Source organism: Pempheris klunzingeri, chromosome 13 (genome assembly GCF_042242105.1).
Source record: "Pempheris klunzingeri isolate RE-2024b chromosome 13, fPemKlu1.hap1, whole genome shotgun sequence".
NCBI lineage: Eukaryota > Metazoa > Chordata > Actinopteri > Acropomatiformes > Pempheridae > Pempheris > Pempheris klunzingeri.
This window is the reverse complement of record NC_092024.1, coordinates 23,007,114-23,029,436: the sequence shown is the minus strand read 5'-3', so window position 1 is coordinate 23,029,436 and position 22,323 is coordinate 23,007,114. Positions and strand designations below refer to the sequence as shown.

General features: G+C 43.6%; 1 protein-coding gene across 1 annotated transcript in view; it reads right to left on the bottom strand.

Moving 5' to 3' along the window:
* The window catches only part of brf1a (BRF1 general transcription factor IIIB subunit a), a 102,094-nt gene that overhangs the window by 31,589 nt on the left and 48,182 nt on the right, over positions 1–22,323 (bottom strand). The window contains exons 12-15 of the mRNA XM_070842585.1: positions 10,174–10,235; positions 9,388–9,469; positions 9,123–9,178; positions 5,471–5,736 (exon numbers count right to left, since the gene is read on the bottom strand). Of these exons, the coding sequence (XP_070698686.1) occupies positions 5,471–5,736; positions 9,123–9,178; positions 9,388–9,469; positions 10,174–10,235 (466 nt within the window). The remainder of the gene's footprint in view (positions 1–5,470; positions 5,737–9,122; positions 9,179–9,387; positions 9,470–10,173; positions 10,236–22,323) is intronic.

Genomic DNA, 22,323 nt, shown 5'->3' with positions numbered 1-22,323 from the left:
TTGGGCACTACAAGAAGCTACAAGAGAGAGGAAAGTGGCAAAGCAACAACAAAGGGAAGGGAAAAGTGGAAAGGAACAAGAGAAAAACTCCAGGCTGATCTTCAGAGCTTGACGCCAGCGAGAGCCCACATCTACAAGAGCAAACCCTCGAGCAGAGCACTGGGAGCAGTCAGGAGCCTGGAGGAGGAACCGGCAGAGGGAGGGGAGGCAGTCGCAGCACAATGCCTCAGTGTAGCCCCTCAGCAAGGCCTTGAAACAAGGCACAATGGCTGCACTGTCAGCAGGCCTTCTCCTGCACTTTCATAGGTCTCCCTGACACCAGGCCTCTCCCCTTTTTCAATAACCAGCACAACAACCTTTTCAGGGGCCGAAGCAACGGTCTGCTCCTCGACCGCCGGCCTGAAAGAGACCATTCTGCACTCAACGGTCGCTGTTTGAGATCGTTTTTGTCTTTCCTCTGATTTTTTTCATTCCACTGCTACGACTGACATGCTATGAGAGAATGGGGGATTATCGCTAGGCCGTGGGGCATTTTCTTCTTCCTAATGGCTTGTGGGTAGAGCTGCTGAAAACTGAAAAACCGCAGGGGTTGAAAACATTGTTGTGCATTCAACACAACAAAGTGCAGAGTTCAGCAAGTTCTGGATAAAAGGATGGAGCGAGTGTCCATTCAGGAAAAGAAAGAAAAACGAAAGAAAGTGTGGAATGAATGATTCACAACAGCGACGGCCATCAATGATTCAGTGAGAAGACAGGAATTGGTTTTAAAAATTCAAGCGTCCATTCTTAAAAACACCAGGCAGGGCTTGTGCCCGTGACGCTCCTCTCCACAGAGATCAGAGCCCAGACATGAAACTGGAGATGGTCTTTCATTCATGGAGCATGTCGGCAACCATTAGCCAACTAGAGCGGCTCAAATCCAGCAGCCGCTCAGCTCCGTTCTAGTCCGCTGTGGTTGTTGTTGCACTGGTGTGTTCATGGCTGCTGCAAACTTCAATCACTGGGGTGAAAACTATGTGTCCCAACATATTTCGTTTCCAATTTTCTTCATTTGCATGTCTTTTTACTTGATCGTGTTTTAAACTGACTGTCTTTAAAACGTCAATAAAACACCTTCCCCATCTACAAACGCTTGTTTTGTCTAAGACCCAAAGATATTTTGTTTCTAAGGCTATAAAACAGAGAAGAAAATCCCCACACATCCTGACGGTCTAATCAGTTTATCAACTAATTGTTTCGGCTCTACTTGAACCCATTTCCAGCTATTTTAGGTAAAGCTTTGTTTCACAGGTCAGTGATTTCTGGATAATTTCTTACAGTTGACCTCAAAAGATCCATGTAAATTTGGCAATTACTGGAAAAAATGAGACAGTTTTCAATTGTCAATAATTGCTGAACAGTCGTCTAGGAAAAGGAAACTGGAAACAGCAGTTGATGATCTAATCTCATCTCACTGGACCATGTCGACGGAGACAGTTCATCATTATGGATGACTGCCATAGTTCAGCACGACCATAAGTCTGTGTCCACCTGGTGACTTTACGTCCAATATCCACTCTCTTCAGGATCTATTTTTGGTCTTTGCCAAGTCCTGAGGGCAATATCTGTCTCTTTAGCTGCTAAATGCTCCACTATGTTCTCCAGCTAGTCGCTAACTGTGTCCATCTGTCTGCTGCCGAGCAGGTCGTGTACACTCGGTTTTTTATAGCTTCTTCTCTGTAATCAGCTGCTGGTGCCGATGAAAGCGATGCTGAGAGTGATCAATGATATCTGCGGCAAGGACGCTGCTATGAATGAACGCATAAAAAAGCAAAGCAAAGCATTTTCTGAGTCAGATTTTCCGACCTTGGCGGCTTCATGATATTGATTTTGTTCGAGACGTTTCAGGAGGTTTTGTACATTTCGTCATCGTACACTGTGCTCGTGTTCAAAATGCAGGTGGATACATCATTGATTCTGCTTCACCATTGCTGGGCTTGTTGTTTGTGAAAAGCCTTTACCTTCACTCGTCTGTCTCTACCCAGAACACTTCTATGTCCTGACCCCTTCTTCCTGCGCACACACACAGCAGCTTGGTCACATGAAAATTTGATCGCGAGCTCCAGAACAATCGAGCTCATCATTCCTGGTATTTGAGACATTGCGGATGATCCACTCCATAGAAGTGTTCGCATTGTAATCCAAGCTCTTGAGTTACTTTCTGTCCTTTAGCTAGTTGTATGGCGAATGAATGAAGACACTTGAGCAGGAGGACGGAGATTAAAGCCTCGTCAGGACGACGGACTCTCCGCTGAAGTGTCCTCGAGCAACACGCTGCCTCACTGTGCTGAGGCCGACCTCTGACCTCCCTGTGGAGGGGCGTGCACACAAAGGCAGTTCCCCCACACCGATCAATAAAGCACCGCATTACCATCCTCTAAATGGGAAGTGATATAATGTGTCATAATTTGTGTCATCACTCATCCTGTCAGAAGAAGAGGTGGGTGTTTGTTTTCTAGCCTAAGACAGTCGCTCTCCATCCATCTTGGTTTCTGTTGGTTTTTTTATTGGTATTATTTTGTTACTTCATCTTTCTTTAAGCTTTTTTAATTTTTCTCTATTTCTGTGATGTTTTAAAGTTTATTTCATAAAGATTTGGCTGCTTTTTGTTTTATGATTTGAATTTTGGGTGTCATTTTCTTTCTTTTTCACTTTTTTGTTTCTGTTTTTTCTTGTTTCAGATGTTTTTTTAGTGTTTGTTAAATAGATTTTCCAGTTTTTTTTTCTCAGTTTGTTTTCTTAGCCTCTTTTAGGTTTATTTTTCTCACTTTTTCCTGTGTTTAGCTTTTCTCTCTGTTTTTCTGGTGTCTTCAGTACCATGAACTTGGAACTTGGACACGTGGACAGGAGGGGCCGGATATCAAACCACCAACCCTTAGCTTATTGGATGGTACAGCCTTACAAATACAACATTAGTTTTCAGCACTATTTGTTATTTGTTTTTAGAGATAAAAATGAATATCTAGTTCTATGTTTTATATTTGTGATTTATGTTTCCACGACCTGTTTTCCATTCTTTTGTACACACTCACAAACAGACTTTGGCCTCAATTCTTAGAGTCTGTAATGTGTTTGTTCTCTTGTTGTTATCTGTGCTTACACTGTCACTCTGTGGAGAGACAAATGAAGGACCCATTTAGCTAAAGAGTGTTTTATGAAAACATCTTATTTGACTTGAGGACTAACTGGCGCTAAAAACACTCCCAACTGCCATGAATAAGAAATAGACAATAATAAGCAGACTTATCGAGCTCAGTGGGTCCGAGCCCAAACACAGGGAATTAGGGTTTTACGAAGGCCTTGCAAACTGCAACCAGATGACTAACCACAGAGCGAGGGAGGGGAAGAGGGACATAGGGGGGTTCCCTTAATCACCCAACAGCTGCCTCTATAGGACTCCTATAAAGCTTCAATATGGTACCTAAAACCAACATGAACTGAAAGGGGTTTAAAATCAGAGCAATTGGAAACCAATTTCCACCAACACCAAACAAACTGAAGAAAGCCTCTCAGCTTTTCTCCGTGCAGCAGAAAAACCCATTAAATTTGTCTGAGGAACTCGGTGTGGATCAGTCCTGTAAATGCATGTTGTGAACGGAGGGTGGGGGGGGGGGGGGGCAACAGTCACAGACAAATCCTGGCAGAGAAGGTGCATCTCAGGCAAAAAAAAAAAAAAAAAAAAGAGACAAAATCCCACTAAAGTAGAGGAGGAAAAAAAAAATGACACAAAACGGAGCATCTGTCCTCCTGTCGTAGGTGATTATTCTGGGCGGCAGGAGAAGTGCCGCCTCATCGTTATGGAGCGAAGCCACCATCGTGTGCCAGAAAAACAAAGAAACAAAAAAAATGCGGGTGCGTCTGACCCCAGAGGAAGAGGAGGAATGGCTGCTGTTGCACCAGACATGAGTAAACACTCTGCATCCATCTTGCCTTTATTCAGTCGAGCATCTGCTGTTTGATTATTTAATGGTTTGAGGGACTGAGCAGACCCAAACATAATTAAATATGGATTTATGTACTTTAGGTGTTGTTTATCAGGGGTATACTGGTGGTTGACATTAAAGGTAATGGTGTTAACAAGAGGAAGGAGCACAGTAATTATCTGATTTAAGTATTCAACATGATAGGCAGGAAGTTGTTTGTGCAGTGAATGAAGCCCCGTCATTAATTCAGCATCCAGACAACATTTTTCTGGAGAAGAACCTCTTCTAAGATGGCTAGAAACAGCAGCTGTTATCTTTGAGAGGCCATGCTGACTCCATATAGATCAGATGTGTAATACGCTCACAGTATGGTGCAGACTTGGACGTCAGGTTTGATGCTAAAAGACAGAATTGTCAATAACAAGACAACAAGACGTAAAGAGGTAGAAAACAAGTTGATTTGTTCTTACAACATGTTTACGAAACGAGCAGCATGCAGAGTCGAACAGGTGTTAAAATAATAAGGACGTTACTGTCACATATTCATCAGTCTAAATCTACCCACGTCGTCATGTATTATACATGAACATAGACCATCTACCATCCGTGTTCACTTCAATATGTACATCTGTCCAATCTTATGCAAACCAACTGCTCCACCCTCAAGTCTGCTTTCAATATAATGTTATAAACTATAACCTCAGTGATAAACCATTTATATTACACATTTCCAACCACGTCACTGCGAGGATTTATCTAATGCTTCTTGTTTTATTGTTTATCCATTTGATTTTTCTTTTTTCTCTCCATCCACAGTTATTAAAGCCAAAGTCCAAAACAACCAGCGGACTATTGTGATTTCCTTTGGCGACAGATGAGCATCATGTTCAGTCGTGCAAGTGATGATTAATTGAATCAATCACTGAGCCTGTAGAATGTCAAAACTAGTGCAAATAATAAATCCCATCACAAGTTTTCAGAGCCACATCAGCTGGTGTTGTTCAACCAACAGATTGTCAGAGCTCTTCATACTGGAACCAGAGGATTTCTAGCATTTGTGGTAAAAAGGCAGTGATAATTATATTGTGTGCTGCACTCTCATCCACACAGAGAGTGGCCCACGTTGCCTTGTACAATATGTACATGAACACCACTAGCACACATCTGTACACACATCGTCACCCTGTTGAATGTCAACAGTCTGTATCACTTAGTTCTCTCAGATGCATCTGGAGGTGCTTCCCCTGAACCCTACACTTCAGCGATGGCCTTGTTTTTCTGTATGCAGAAAAGTAGCAGCAGTGACTAGATCATTAAAGACAAACAGACTGAGAGCTTTTCCTCTGAAGGAAAATTGAGAGAGATGAAAGGTATGAGGAGTGTGATTATATACACTGGTTCATGTCATCCGGTTTGGACGGATGTGGTTGAATATACTTCATTCTAAAGAGACCAGGATACCAACGCCTGATGCTTCTTCTCAAGTATAAACCGTGCGGTGCACCCACCTTTTTCCCAGGGTGCTGAGCGGCGTGCTGAGGCTGAGTGGAGCTCGGGCAGGTTGGTGATTGCGTCCGGTCAGTCTCTTAACAATCGGCTCCGTCTTCGGGGACTCGGGTTTGCGAGCTGGGCTGGCGCCTGGTTTGACGTTGAGGTCCTTCAGGACGTCGTAGTTGATCTTGGTGGAGATCTTCTTCTGCTCCAGCATCTTCTCGATGGCCTCGTCTGCGGTGTTGGCTCGGATCGGGGCACGCTTCTTCATGGGTCCTCGGCGCTGTTGTCAAAAACACAAATATACACACACCGGTTTAGCTTCTAGCCAAACCTGGAGAGGAGGTGTGCTCCTCTAGTCGAGCTGACATTTTGGTAACAGTGTTCCTTCTTCTGAGTAAAGTATGAGGAATAAAGGATGAACTAAATGAAAACTATTCATACATTATTATATATTATATTTAGTAAGCCCAGTTCTTAAATCATCATTAAATCAACTCTGCAACAGCAACTGTACGAACATTTCCAAGACTAGAGTCTGATGTAGGTTTGCTGCAGTATCAGTGTATCAGCAGGGTTTATAATATAAAACTCTAAACTATAAAATAATAACAGTGTTATCAATACTAAGCCAGACTCTAGAATCATAACCTGAACATGCTCCCTCTGTACAGCAGCAGCAGAATAACAGACTACAGTGACCAGAGTAAGGACAGTCGATGGCGGCAGATAAAAAAAAAAAAAAAACACAACCTTTTTGGCAAATATTTCAGATTTAAGGGGAAGATTTAAAGTTAAAGATCAAAGTGAGGTCTCTACAGATATTGATCGTCATCAGTGAGCTTCTTTCCTGGTATAATTTCTGGTGTTAAGTATAAAACATCAATGTTGTTGTGAGTTTATTAACCGTGGTATCACTATTTGGATGCTACTTTAGTGTGTTAAGGCTGTAAGGGGAGCTCTGAACTACACGCTGAGCTAACATGCTGATTTTTAGTGGGTTTTATATTTAGCATGTTAGTTAGTTTAGTTAAATTTTTTGCAGGTTTTGCAGGTATTTGGTCAAAAAACAAAGTAGCAGACGAATAAATTGAATTTCGAGCTCATGTTGATGCTGGATGAAAAGCCATAGGAGCGCCAAAGTTATTATAATTCACCCTCTGGAGACCTTGAATGTTTGTACCAAATTACACGCCAATCCATCCAATAATTGTTGAGATATTTCAGTCTGGACCAAAATGGTGGACTGACCAGCTGCTAGAGCCACGATGCTAATGTGGCTACAAAGAGTTAGCATCTATACTGAAAGCTTTATACCAACGGCTCTTCCTGTGGGTCCATGTGTAGTCAGATCCTTTTCTCTGATTAACAGCCGAACACCATCTCAGCTGTGATTGCATCGCCACATTTTAAACAGGTCATGATTAAGACCTTGCAGCCGATCTAACTTTAATACATTTTCACCGATTCTACTCAGCAGATGAGGGTCAAATGTTATCTGGAAATATTTTGTCTTCCTATTAGACCGTTTAGGTTCCAGCTGGGAAACATTTGCCCTCTAAAAAATGAATGCGAGTAATTTCGGGACCACCAGAGGAACATCTTTGCAAGCAAATTTACAGCCGAACACATTTCTGTAATCAGTAATTTATCTCAATTAAGACACCAGATTGGGGTTATCACCCAGTTTCAGTTATTCAACATTCACCTTGACCTCAGTCCAAATTACAGCCACAGATCAGCTCAGTCTCTCACTAGTGAAAACAAACTTTTAAACACATTTCATGCAACAGTGACACGGCCTTAAATCTCAAGTTTCCTCACAGATTGATTTCAGGCAATTAAACGTAAAAATCCTCTTCCTCAGCTGAAGGTTAAATTGACTCCTACAACAGCAGCTAATCAACTCAAGACGTTAAGTGTGAGAAACTAGAAAAGGACGCACACTTTGTCGAGCAGAAACATAACAAGAGTGATTTATTTATTCACTAATTTGTCAGTGAAATGACAGTGCTGCTGGTTGGATTAGTGCTGTCAGGAGGCTGCATGTCTCATTAGATCTCTGTTCCACTGCTGTTAATCCAGCTAGTTAAAACCAATGAGCAGATGTTGGGTCTTACAAAGGGTCTGCACATGTGCCAAAACCAGTAATGGGAAATGAGAGGGAACCAGTTTCACAGGAGTTACTGCCTGTGTGATCTGATCATCCGTCCGTTTTACTCTGCATCTGTCTCACAGAGTCACTGACGGTCAATCTGCCCGTTTCTGTGAGTATCTGTTGGACTACAGTGTGTAACAGCCCATCTGACTGACTACACGGCATTATGAATGTAGATCTATAGATTTTCTTAATGTGTAAATCAATTAGCCAACTGGTGGAAACCCAATCAACAGTTTGCTCCTGTCCTTGTAGGTCATTGTAATTTGAATTTCTTTAGATTTTGGACAAAACAAGCAGCATAAAGACGTCACTGTGGGCTGAGGGGAATTGCAATGGGCATGTTTTTACTATTTTCAGACACTATATCGAGCGATACATCGACAAAGTAATCAATAACAAAACAAAATCTTCAGTTGAGGCCCCGGGGGCCTTTTCTCTGAATAGATTAGAGTCTGACTGACCAACAGTGACGAGCAGACTGCAGCCTGTCGTTACCAACACCTTTACTTTGGGTGATAAAACCTGCTGGCAGCTTTTGTGCAGGTCAGCTGCTCGTCATGAGGCGTTCATGTGGGCTCAGGGATTCGGGATGCTGACAAATGTGATAGTCCTGGTTTGAGTTCTGCAGGGATGCTCGCTGCATTTCATCCCCCTTTCTGTCTCCTCTTGTTTCCTGTCAACCGCCTATTGTACACCATCTAATATGAGCGGAAACACCAGGAGAAAATCATTACTGGGAAATAATAGTCGTGTCTGTGGAAATCTAATAACATTCAACGGGACATTGGTTTGGTCTTTAATAAGAAAACCATTTCGAGAAGATCTGCATGACTGTTTTCATCTGCTGAGGGACGATAATAACACCGACTGACTTTTCAAATAAACTTCCATGTTATTGGTTCACAGCCTGGGTGTTGGGACCCCTTCAAGAAAGACAGGATGACTCTGAGGGGGTCAAACGATCATTAATGGAGCAGGGGGGGGGGGAGGAAAAAGGGTTGTTGCTTTTGTGACCTCCAACTTTTACTCAATTTAACCATCTGAGATGTTCTGAGGCCAATGAAAAACCTGCATATCTCTCATTTTATTTTGAACCCAAGGATCAAGTGTTCCTCTAAAGCTCAACGCCCTCAAGTCTGGAGAGGAATATCAATCACAGGACAGCGGCAATACTGACACGAGCCTCTAATGCTGAGATTCACTGGTTTAGATCAAGAAGAACAGAATAAGGAAGTCTTTTGGTTGACGACCTGTGTCCTGAGAGAGGTAATGGTTTTATGAAGGCGTGGGGGGGTGCAGACTTTAGGAGGATAACAGATCAGGATCAGTCAGGCTGCCTCCCGTCCAATCACAGCAAGACTTTTCATCCCTGACTGTCCGTTCAAACTTTTTTAAACGCTCTCCGAGTGTGTGACCACAGGGCTGCCTCCGATCAGCTTCCTGTCTGTGTCGCGCTCGGCCGACCCGCCCTCCCTTATCTTAAAGGTTTTAGGCCCCGATGCTGTTACCTTCTTTTCTTTGTAGATCCCGAGCAGCTTCTCCTTCGCTATCTTTTCTTCCTTCTCTGGAAGCAGAAACAAGAAACAGCCTGAACACACAAACTCCGAGATAACATTATCAATATAACACGGTGGGAAAATCTCCACAGGACACAAGCTAAACGCTGCTACTTTCAGATGGGAGTTCATGTTAGATAAAACACTGAAACTGGAAGGTGACAAACACAGCAGCCGCTGCAGGAAAGTCAAAGTTCTGCCTTTAAACAAAAAGTACCTCTCTGCTCTTTGAGGTAGTCCGAGTTTTCTGCCATCCACAGCGCCGTCTTGATTTTGATTTCGTTGTCGCTCAGCAGATACTGCAGAGGGGCAGAGGGATATTTGTGTTTTAGGTAAATTAGCCTTTTCTCTCCCCCCAAATGCTTTATTTCATAATCTAAGTGTAAGTAATTATATTATATATGTAATGAGTGCAGGAGTTAAGAGGAAAAGAGCAGATGTGTTGAAAAAGTCTCTTTTCACAATGAGAGCTGCAGTTAACGTTTATTTCCACTGTCGATTAATCGATTAGCTGTTGGCTCTACACAAAAAAATATCAATCACTGTTTCCCAAAGCCCAAAATGGCGTCCTCTAATGTCTTGTTTAGTCCACAACTCAAAAGATATTCAATTATCTGTGAGAAAAGAGGAAAGAAACCAAAGAATATTCACATTTGAGATGCTGAAATCAGAGAATTTTGACTTGTTTTTCTTAAAAAATTACTCAAACCAATTACTTAATTGCAAATATAGCTGGGGATTAATTCAACAGTTGACCACTAATCAATTGACTGAATAATTATTGCAGCTCTGCTCAGAAATATTTTGGATGTGCACCAAAAACTAAAGACTTGACCCATCTGCTTTCAACCAAATCACATCTTTCCATAGTTACTTTTTTGCCACAACAGCATTTACAATGTAAAGCCAAGTACGTCGTGTAGTTATTACAGCTTCTTCAGGAAAAGGACTGTAGTTCAGTGGTTTCAGTTACAGTGGATGTCATTAATCAGCAGGTACGCACCAGCTCTATCTCACTATCATCTATCCCACTCAGGTCCAGCTCCCCGCTGTCAGCAGCACCATCTGTCACAGAGACAAAAATCAGAACGGACACACTTAAAAATTTTGCTGTAGCTCACATTTTCACGGCAGCTTCCACGTCCCTGAGGGGTAAAACAGGAAACAGCAGCTGGCAGCAAAAAAAAGAAAGAACCACCTCCAACATCCTGCTGCATCTCCTCCTGGTGGAAGTGCTGTGGAGCATCTTCCATCTGGGGGTTAATCAGCAAATAAAACGCACTGTGACTTCTGATAAGACGTTAATAGGCTTAACCCACGTTTAAGCGGATCTACCTTAACACACTTTCTTTTCAATTACGATGCGCTTTCTAGATTGCCGCGTGCTTTATTTTGAAACAGGGACATGCTGAACCGGCAATTTGCATTTTTCACGCTGCGACGCCCGAGACGCTCTCCGGCCTTTTTACCTGCACGTCTTTGTGATGCAGCTGATTGCAGGAGTGAAACAACAGACGTCTTTTTTTTTTTTATGTGTTGATAAAAGAAAGCGGTGCTTGAAATCCCGAGGTGTGCACACAGTTCAATTTTGGGAGAGAAAAGTTAAAAGAAAATGCGATTTACTTTGATAAAGAAAACAAAAGGAGGGAGCGGATGCAGACTTTCACAGTAGAAGAAAACCATTGATAGAAAATTCACCAGCTTTCAATCCCAAAGATCCTCCACCTTGATTAGCTGTTTTAGAACAAAGTGCGACACTTCTCCGGCTGCCTGCACAACATCAGACAGTCAATCAAAAGGAGTAAAGTTGGAGAGAAACGATTTAAAAAGAGGCAGCAGGCGGCAGGTTTATGGGAGTCGTTTAACTTCTGTCGGCTTTTTGCCTTTGACACGTTCACAGGGGCCCTCCTTCCTCAGGTTCAAACTCCCAACAGGGCGGCAGCTTCAAAGCCACCTGCATCCACAGGCAGCTTTCCTGCTTCATTAAGGAGAGACAGGTGCGCAGACAGGGAGGGAAGACACAAGGACGGGGAATACACCCATCCTCAGACAGTAAAGGGTGTGTTGTCCCACAAAAGAGGAGGTGAGCTGGGAGAGGGGGGGGGGAGGGGAGGTAATCTAGTCAGCCGTTTGAGTGCAGTTAGCAGATTGGAGCGCGCTTAAAAAAGAAGCCGCTCCAGAGGGAAGAGACAGGTCAGTCACTATCTGTCAGACCCAGCCCTCTAAGAACTTCCTCTGCGTGAAGTGTGAAGGGGAGATAAGATGGAGACAAGCCCTGGGAGAGACTGGCAGCTCCGGGAGGCAGAGAGGCAGCGAGACTAAGAGCTGATAACACCAGTCCAACCCCGGAGAGGGGAGGAGGGAGGGAGCAATTACCGAGTTATTATTCAGCTGGGGCTTTGATATATCTACACTCGCTAATTTGATCAAACCCATAAAATTGTTCTTGGTGAGTGTGCAGAAGAATCTGCAGACCTGAGGATCACAGTTTCACATTGGCTGAGTGTAAGCAGGAAGTTCAGGTTGAAATATGAGACAGGAAGAGTCATTTAAATACGCCTTTTGATATTTTCGTCCTTTTACTGACATTTAAAGAGGGTAGACCGCTCCAGGGATGTCATGTGACAAAGGTCCTGGTCCAGACGTGACCCCAGGATGTCACGGTCACATGCAGCGCTGGGTACCGTTTATAATGTGTCAAGAGACAAGTGTTAATGTCAGTAAAGGGACTGATTTAAAACACACCAAATAAAGCACCAAACTTCTCAGTGCATCAGTGCAGCCGTTCAAAACTTTGCCTAAATAGTCTAAAACCACGGAGTTATAATTTAGAGAGGGAATGGTTCGGCCACGCAGTGTCAGATATTTTCCAAGACCAGGTTTTGTGTAAACTCGGCCGAGCGATAGTGGCTCTTCTGGAGGTAACGGGACAAAACTTTTCAACCACCTTTAAAAAGGGAAAACTCCACAGAATTAGCCGACAGCGCGGCACAGGCTCACTCGACAAGCATCTCCAGAGACAAAAAACAAAATGCCAATCACTGCCGAAGCATTTGAGATGGTCACACTCCACCGTTTAAAGCTGTTGGCAATGTGGGATTTAAAATCTGTGATCTTCTGACTTCTGTTTCCAACTTCAAATTAAACTATGAACATTATCTTTAAAACCTGTGTGTTATGTTTAATGCATTACTGTATTTCAAGTCTAGCTGTAGTCCAACAGGGTATTTCGATTTAAATCGTGGACGATAATTGCGACTACATTGGTCACCAGGATCGATCAAATCATCCGACATTAACAGTAAATCTATGACAAGCAGGTCGTATGCAAATGAAACGTCTCCTTATTTGATACAAAACAGTGGAAACAGGTTGAAGGCCAAAAACATTTTGACAAGAAGAAGAAGAATACATCATCTTAACAGGCCAAAAAAAGTGGGAAAGACTTGCAGCACATTCACAAAACTTGATCAGAAATCACCTCCCTGATGACCTTGTATACAGTGTGAGATGAGTTTCCTCTTCCTGTCCAGGCTGACAGAAGCCTCAGGTCTTTTGGCAGCAGCTCAGCAGCTCACAGATTCACTCTGCCTGCATATCAATATGAGAAAAAAACAGGATTCCCCAAACATCTTTTTTTTTTTTTTTTCTTCTTGTCCGTGGAGCTTCTGCTGTCCAACCGCAAATCCCTCAGGAAGAAGCCTCCGACCTCGTGCTGAGGGATGAGGAGAAGGACGGAGCCGTCCTCCGAGAGAGCGCACTCAGAGGGAATAAATTATCTCAGGGAAGAGGACAGGAAGGGAGAAAAAGGTAGAGATGGGAGAGCTGAAGTAATAATATTAATCATCAACAGTGCTTTTTTTTTCACAACCTTGAACATTTCAGCTCAACAGAAATGTCACCGTGCTTGTCCGGACAGTTTGGGTTTGTTTTTCCTCCCCTAACATGGGACAGCTACAATATTAATGCCATGACAGTTGCAGCTTTTTCTCATCCGTGACTGCTGGTCAAATAAAAAGAAAGACACTTGGAGACATGGCCTCAGGCTGCAGGGGATTTAACGGATACTTTTCACCATTTCACAGACAAAACACTCGACTTATCCAGACAAGTTGTTCGATCTGTCAATGATGAACACGGTTGTTAGATGCAGCCTCGTCTCTCGTTAAGATCCCAACTGCCATGAGACCATAATGACGATATGAGAAATCTTCACAGCACCCCATTACTATTAGTAACTGGCCAACAGTGTCATGTAATTAAGTTATTATCTTATTGGCACATGTGCAGATAAACACAAGTTTCACCTTCAATGCTGATTCAGGATTAAAAGAATAGATAATAGCTTCATTAAAAGAAATATTAACTGTCAGCCACAAATATCTCACAGAGTTTTAACTAGTTTGACTTGAAAAAAAACTTGCTCTGCCATTTGGTGTCACAAAGAGCGTCTTCGTTTTCGCTCACAGCGGCGTGTTCAGCAGCAGCCGGAGAAGACGGAGAACACTGCCGGCCAGAAGATAAATGGAGGAGGAGACCGAGGAAGACGGCGCAGCAGCCGTCTGATCCATCTGAGAGACGTTTCACTGTTGTGCCCGCAAGCTGTTAACTCCATCGCCCTGTTCTCTCCTGGTGCTCACAGACAGGTAACCTGACCCCAGGTTTACCCCTCTAGTCCTCAGAAATACCCCGAAAACCCCCCCTCCTCCCCCTGTCTCCCACTCATCACTTGTCTGATGTGGTCAGGAGAATGAGATGCCTGACTGCAGACACTCTCTAATACCAGAGAAGGGAGAAAAAAGAACCCAAAGAAACAGAGAAAATGTGCCCTGCAGGAACCAACGCTAACAGGTGAAGGAGGAGGCCTTTTGAAGGCGGCGAGGGAGGGAGGGAGAGAACAAGAGGTTTAAAAGAGCGAGAGGGGGAGGGAGGGAGGGAGGGAGCAGAGCTGGTGGGTGAGAGACTGAGCCAAACATAGAAAGCAAGAGACACAAAGGTATGAAAGGATAAGGCTGGAGTTGTTCTATATTTTCTTAGTGTCCACAGATCCCAGAAAAGACCAGAAACAATAACGTGAGTCCGTCTCTCAGACTTCTCCTCCTCCTGTGGCTCCAGCTCTTCGGTCTCTTCTGAAGGCCTAAATCTTAAAGAACATCTCCCAAATATATAGTTTCAACACTATACAAGGATCAGGAGCTTCCTCAAACAGCTGGACGCCGTAGTTGACTTTACAAACATGACTTTATAAGTAGCAAACATTGCCTGAACGATATTACTACTTACTATCAGAACTATAAGACGCCCCACGGTGTAGTTAGACATTTCTCTGGAGCAGAGCCGTGTTGTCCAGTTAATGAGCACAAGATAACATTTTAAAACCTTTATCTGTGCCCTCTGCACCGTATAGCTGCTAACCAAAACTGTGCTCTGCGCTGCGTTAGCGTCGTAAACGTCATGGATATGATTTAGACCGTGACAATAAAGACGTGATAATAAAGTCAAACGGAGGCTCAGACATGTAGAGGGGATGTTGCTACTAAATAAGTGTCTTAATATGTGAATAGCTTAAATGATAAGTGTTAAAACGTTCCCACTCTTTCAGAACCGTTTGCATAAATGATGTACGTGAGCGGAAAAATGAGATCTGATCACAAGCGGTCCCTCCAGTAAATGTCAGATCTGAATTTGATCCCAAAACTACGACGGTGTGGCTCATCCTTTATTGGAGCACAGAGGAATGAGACGCATCAGGCTAATAACTGAAAACATTAGTAGTCATTAGTGGATCAGTTGGTTGTTGGTTATGGTCTTTTGGTCACATGATGTGTGAACCTGGACACTCATCTACCATCTGCCCAACTAGTTTGTTAACAAAGTTTCAACTTGGGTTGGGTTGACTTCTGGCAGAGAGGAATTTTGAACAGTGACGCACGAGTCTCACCGACAGGCTAACAAGACGAGAGGTTTTGGTCTTTTTCATGGGATTTGTTGACAATAAGAAAAATGCAACAGCGCCAGCCTTGTCCTTTAAGAGACAGAAAAGAAAAATGGTGAACAGCAGAAGAAAAGGCCAAAGAGATCCAGAGACGACGACGACGACAACAACAACAACAACAACCACCACATCAGAGAAGGGGAGGAAGAATGAGAAAAGTGGGCAGAGGGAGACGAGGGGAGGCTGAGCAGGAAAGATTAAGAGAGAAAGAAATGAGAGAGGTTGGTAGGAGATAGAGAGACAAAGAGACTGATGGAGAAAAGCAGCAGGAGGGAAGACATGGAGGGATGAGCAGGAGGGAAGACAAAAGGAGGCAGAGAGAAAAGACAGAGAGAAGTTAAAACATATAAATGGAGAGGACATTAGGGGAAGCCAGCGAGAGAAAGAAACTAATAGAGAGAAAAGACAGACACAAAAAGATGGAAGAAGAAGAGGGTGGCGGAGGGAGAAAATGGAGGCTTAAGAGGAGTTCACTGATCTCCTTATAATCCCGAGCTGTATTTCATTTCGGTCTGATCAGAGGAGAAAAGACGAGGGGTGAGGAGGAATAAAAATGAAAAGAGAAAAAAAAAAAAAAAAAAGTCATGCTGGCTAAATTAAAAGAAAGCGTCAGTCTGCTGACTCCTCCACACCTCCTGTCCTCTCCCCTCCTCTCCCCTCCCCTCCCCTCCCTCGCTCCAGCTTTCCACTGCCTCCTTTCCCTTTCCAAAAAAAACTCAGTGTGTGTGTGAGTGTGAGAGAGATCCGGAGGATGAATGGGGCTGTGTAGCCCCGGTGCTGCAGGATCACCCATCATCCACACTTCAAAAAGGCGCCCACATTATCCAGACTCACAGCTCTTGATGTCAGCAACAGCCCTGATCCTCTCTTATATCCTGATCATACCGACGCCCCTCGACCTGCGGCGAGGCCACAGGGCCGCGGGGACGACACGCAGACACGCAGGAAGACGTTTTCATTCGTCTGCATGCTGAGTTTTAGGTGGTAAAGAAGGAAAAGTGGAATCTGCTGCTGCAAAAAGATGAAATGAGTGATAGGAGGCAGGAATAAGGCTCCTCAGTGCATGTGTGTGTGTGTGTGTGCTGTTAACAGGATTACACGACTACTACCTTTAAATCAGATAGTTTCTATGGAAATTAGAAGAAATGCAAGTGATTCTTTGATCAATCATTTGGTCCATAAACAGTTTTAGAATAAATATCAAATGCTGGTCACAGCCTACAAGAGCTCAATGTTTTATTCTTCGGAAATATGTTTATTTAATGATGTTGATTTCATTAGTACGTCCCAATTGGAGACTGGTAGCAATTAGCTTAGCATAAAGACTGGAAACAGAGGGAAACTGCTAGCCTGGCCCTGATCAAAGTGCTGTGTTACAGGCTATAACTTAACATAACGGAAAGAACAATCAAACGAATGAAAGGGCCAAACTTTACTAGGTGAAAAGAACAAATTATTCCATTTATTATCATTTCTTTTAAATCCTCAAAGGTTCACAGCTGTAACCAGCAAATGTTTGGTCATTTACACAATCAATAGATTCATTATTCATTCATCAAAATGTCCATGATGCTCAAAGACTGAGGAGGATTTCACACACATATTTTCTGCTCAAAGGCCAAAAACTTAAGGTATTTTATATGTAAATCTGAGTCCAATAACCTCCAGTCTGGACTTATTTTACTGCTTTAAACAACAATCCTAACCATGAAGATATCTGCAGTCAGGACACTGCAGCGCTCACTCTTCACCCTCTGTGTTAACTCCTGCAAGACGTATACGGATCAGATTGTCAGTAAAGTGCCTTCAGTGCACAAAAGGAGTCCTTCCCTGCAGTAGCATGAGGTAATAAGGCTCGGTGCCAGCGCTGCCCCGGACAAATAACCAGCCGGCCGAGGCAATAAATAGAGTGCTAGATTCTCGCCGACACGGGCGGGCTGGGCGAGCCCATTAAAACGTGACCTCCCCGACCTTGGAGGAGCCCAGGCTGAGTGTACGCCCACACAACCACCTGCTCCTCCTCCTCCTCCTCCTCCTCCTCCTCACCGGACGCTGAGTGGGGAGCGGACTGATATATGCATATAGGAGCTGATGGACGTTACGACTCCTGGGGGCAAACTATATCCCACCATTTTGACAGCTATGCTCATAAATATGTGCACCATACACATGCAGCCTTCAACCAAGACTCTGCAATCTGTTAAATGTGGTTTTTAATTGCTGTTTTTCCATTTTTTTTACAGGATTTTTCTACAAATCCCATGAAAATACCAAAGCAAACAGTGAATGGACCTACTGACATGTATCAGAACCTGACATATCTTCCTCCTCTGTGCCACAGAAGCTGCACTGTTGTCCAAAAACTATTAAAAACCTTGTTCCACCATCAACACACACACACACACACACACACAGTGTAATAATAAATATACTAATAACAAACAAACTGCTATCACCCTGCTGCCCCAAATACTGATACTACAGATTAAACCGCCACTGAAAATAGTCCTCAACACATTCAGTATCTCCTCCTGTTTGTTTGCTGGAAACTACAGCGATCAGCTGTTTCTGGAAACTGCAGAGCCTTTTGAAAGATTAAAATATGTATCTGTGGTCAATTTTTTAAAAATGTACATCTTCAGTAGGACTCAGGGTTTCCACAGTAGCTAATTTACAAAACAAGTGCAGTAGTTTATTAGAAAATAGCAAATATGTTGAGAAATTCTGTCCTCCCAATCCTGAGCGCCACAAAGAACTGATTACTTACAACTTTCCCACTAATTTCCCTAAAAAAAGAGAAGAATCTGTGGCGTCCTAATAAAGAGACAAACAGGGCTGTAACCATAACCTCTGGGCAGAGGTACAAACCCTCTGAGCTGCATCAATACTCATCTTTCCATCCAAACGAGCGAGGGAACACCTAAGAGTCGGTCAATTAAAATGCAAAATGTGACTTTTCCATCAGCTGGTGTTGTGTGAATGCACTCGACACAGACAGCATCGGATTATTAAACCAGCATCAGTGGTCCATCGTGACATTTTAGTGCCGTTTCATACCTGAGATGCGTGAAATTCTGATGAATTCATTTGTTCCCACTGTGAGCGATTCCTCGGGGGATGTTGTGGTGACCTTTACCACATCTTCTCTTGATCAACACACCAACTCTTCCACCTTGGCCAAGCATGAAACTTTTTTGGGAATATCTATTTTATTTTACAAACTAAGAAGTGGATTAAATCCGGTCTTCATTCCTAAACGAATCAGGCTGCTTGTCTTGGCTTCCAAAATGACCCAGATGAATCATAAATGCCTGTTTTCTAAATTTAGGCAAATAAAGGTTATGGGAAAGATCGCCGTCGTGGTAAAAAGAAGCCAGTGTTGTCGCGGAGGGCACAGTGATCTCCTGAGCTGAAGCCCAAATGTTTCCTCACTTATCCAACAGCTTTTGGTAACAGCTATAAGTCACATGGAAACAATAAATAAGGAAATAGCAGACAGAGCTGTGAGTTCAGAGCCTGAGCTGCCAACATACACAGATTGTATGTTGTACAGTCTGAATGAACATGAACTGAAATACAGTTCAAATGTGTCCTCGCACACTTTCAGACCTTTTGGTTAGTGAACAATAAAACTTCTGGAGGTTGTTTGGGGTTTTTATTGGCACCCATATTACACTGTGCTGTTGTTCTGTACACACACACACACACACACTAGTAAAACCAAACTGTCCAAAACAGCAGCAAACAAACTGGACTTAAGACTGGATTAGCCGACATTACATCACTTTCCTTTCCATTGTTATGCCCAGCCATATTGTTTTTTCCTCTCTTTGCCATCTGTGGCAGCAACATTTGTGCTCCCTCTCACAAACTACACAAATATTTGTGTTGAAAGAGATGGATCTCTTCAACAGCGTGAGCCAAGTTTTCCACATTTTGAATAAATGTCTTTGATCAGAAGAGATTTCCTGTCAATTTGTCCTGCTTCGATATTTTGGCCTATTTTCCAAAACAGTCACAAGAGCAGAATGAATAAATCATCAGCGCTGAGTGAATCTAGGATGTAGGAATAACATGAGCTGGCTGACGGATGAGGAGGACACTCTGCAGTCCACACTGGCAGCCTAAGTGGTGCAGCTGAAGTATTTAGAGAATGCCGCCATGAAAGCTGGAGCTGTTTAATGCATGCATTGTTGTGCATGAGAATCAAACATTAGAAATGTCAGTAGACCGCCACAGGAATGTTTAGCCAAATGTTGCTTTTGCCACGCCGATGAATCAGCGCTCTGTGTCTCCCCCATGCACCAAACCCCCTCGCTCATCTGCATGAATATATTTACAAACCGTCAATGGAAGAAGGGGAGGGGGGAGAGGAGACGTCAAATCAAAAAGGAAAAATGTGCCCTCTGATCCCCCTCTGCTGTTCGACATCATCAGTCTGCGATGTTGAAAGAACTCCAGCAACCATTTCGACATGTGTTTCTGCTTCTGATGATGATTTTCTCTCTTTGCTTTTCAGTCTCCAAACAGGAAGTGACTTATAGTTGCAATGCATACTGCTATAATCTCTAACAAATATCTGGGACTTTGCTTTAATGGGAAATACGGTGGGGGGGGAGGAGGCTGGCAACACATGCACACACACACAAACATACAGTATTGGTCCCTGTTGTCGTGTCCCTAAAGGGTATAATAGTTTATTTAGCACTTAGAGGTGTGGGTCAGACTACAGACAGATAACTGCAGCCTGGAGCACTTAGCACACACACACACACACACACAGAAATCATATAGAAATCCGTCTCCGCGCCTCGTCTCTGATCTCCGTAATGGTTAAACGTGGGTGCAACAAGAGCTGACATTTACTGTTTATGTTTAAGTCTTTAAAACGTTTCAAACTTAACAATCTTAAGCATAAAAGTCCATTAGGAACTGCTGAGGAGCTTTTAATCAGATCACACTATCTTCCTCTGAGCTTCACAAGGTCAAGAATGAACTTTAAATCTCAACTTTGAAGCCAAAAACTCCTTCAAAGTCCTGCTCAGGAAAAAAAAAGTGGAAATTTTTAACAATTTTAGCAATGACTGCGAGATACGATCAAAAGCTCCAGAACAGCTACTAATGGACCTTATGGAGCGATTGCTCTGAAAACGGATGTTTCCAAGGTCGTCACGAATCAATTTAAACCTTGAAAGATTGATCTGAGAGAGAAGGACCAAGTAGGACCTCTGGATGAAACACTTTCATCTGTTCAGTCCTGAAATCCACTTCCAGCCATCTGGAGCCACTGTGTTGCTCAAGGGCTCCTCACAAGTCAGCAGAGTGTGGGGAACCAAGCCTGCTTCTCCAAGCTTTGGTCTTCCTCCTACTGTTCCTCTCCTCTTAACTCTGATGTACCTGGAGAGCAGAGATGCTTCCTGCTGCTCCGAGTCCACTTTGACTGGAGACTTACTGCTGTAAATGTGATTTGAATTGACCCAACTGCGAGGAAGTCTTTTGCTTTTACAAATTATATCTATTTCAAATCTGGAAATGGAGAACCGGTGCTCCGACTCAGAGTCTCTTCTGGTCCTCTTGGGAGGATCCTTGCACCAACATAACCTCGCATTAAAGAAAATCTACATGATCCTCTGGGCTGAGTGAGACTTCTCCGTGAGTCATGGAGACATTACAGACCTGGCATTGATGTTTATCATCTGCTTTGTTGCTCCTTTGACATTTTTCTCTGGATGAAAGTATGAAAATGTCTGACACGTTATTTTCTTCACTGGATTTCAAGATGCTAAAAGATCAACGGGATGCTCGATGACACACCAACAAGTTCTTACGTCACCGTGATGTTACTGTGAAGTGTTTTGTGTGTTTGAGGGGAATGTTTCATTGCAATGTTGGAAATATGAACAAAGTTTCCTCCATGTTGTCGGCTTTCTACCTAAAAAAGGAATATAACAACCCTTTTTCTGTTTTCTCTGGTCACGTGGCAACAATTTCAACAATATTTTCGCCTTTCTACTCCACAGGCAGCCCAGTTTTATGAAAAGACCATCTTCTCGGTTGAAGCTGGGTTTATACTTGGGGTTAATGGCAGTCGTGCTGTAGCTGCTGTTTTCATTTTGATAAAGAGCCGTCTGACAGAAAACAGCTGTCTGGTCAGTTTCTGTTAGTAGTAACTATATACAACAAAAATCTGCAGTAGGAGATTATTCACCAGCAGATAAAATATTCTTAAAAATATTCTAATATTAAACACCATTAAGTAATTAATGATCTTCTACCACAAAAAGTTACTCTTCTGCACATTTGGAGTCGATCCCAAACGCTGCCCGACCTGAGCAGGACCCCTGCTAAAATCCCCAGTCCTGCTGTTTAAGGAAGGAAGGGAGAAGAGGGGAAGGGAGGGGAGGGGGAGGGGAAGAGGGGAAGGTCGGGGTGGGAGGGTGAGACGGTAAAATGTGCTGTGACGTAACAGCCGGAGGCGAGCGGTTTCCTGCCTTTGCCTGCCTGCTAAACGGTAGCTGTCATCTCCCGTCAGGCTGGCGGCGGCAGACGAGACGGCTTCCCTTTCCCTCCCCGGGCCAGAAGATGCACATCATCTCCAATCACAGCTGGCTGCTGTGACAGGCCGCTACAGCCGCCTCACCAGAGAGACTGACTGCTATCTGCACACACACACACACACACACACACACACACACACACACACACACACATACACATACACACACAACCTGATTCCATATTCCACACCACACTGCTGCTGCTGAGGTAGCTTAGCTTGTACTGACTCACTGAGAGTGTATGATCGGCCGTCCGCGGAGAGCAGCCTGAGCTTGAAATAAACATTAGACTTTTGTTCTTCTTCTACTGTTTCTGCTGTGTATCAGTGACGCCCGTCTCCCTGCGCTGTCATCGCCTGCCTGTCTGTCTGTCTGTCTGCCATCCAATCCAGTCTCTCTCCTCCTCCGAGAGGACGCGTCCATGCGGCCATATGTCCATCAAGCTCTACTGTACCGCCCCAGGCACTGTAAACACTCCCCCCTCACACACACACACACACACACACACTTAGGCCTGCCCAGCTGTCACAGCAGCAGAGAGGAAACGAGTGGAACGAGCAAATGGACGTGTTTGTGAATGGATTAGCTGCATACATTAGTT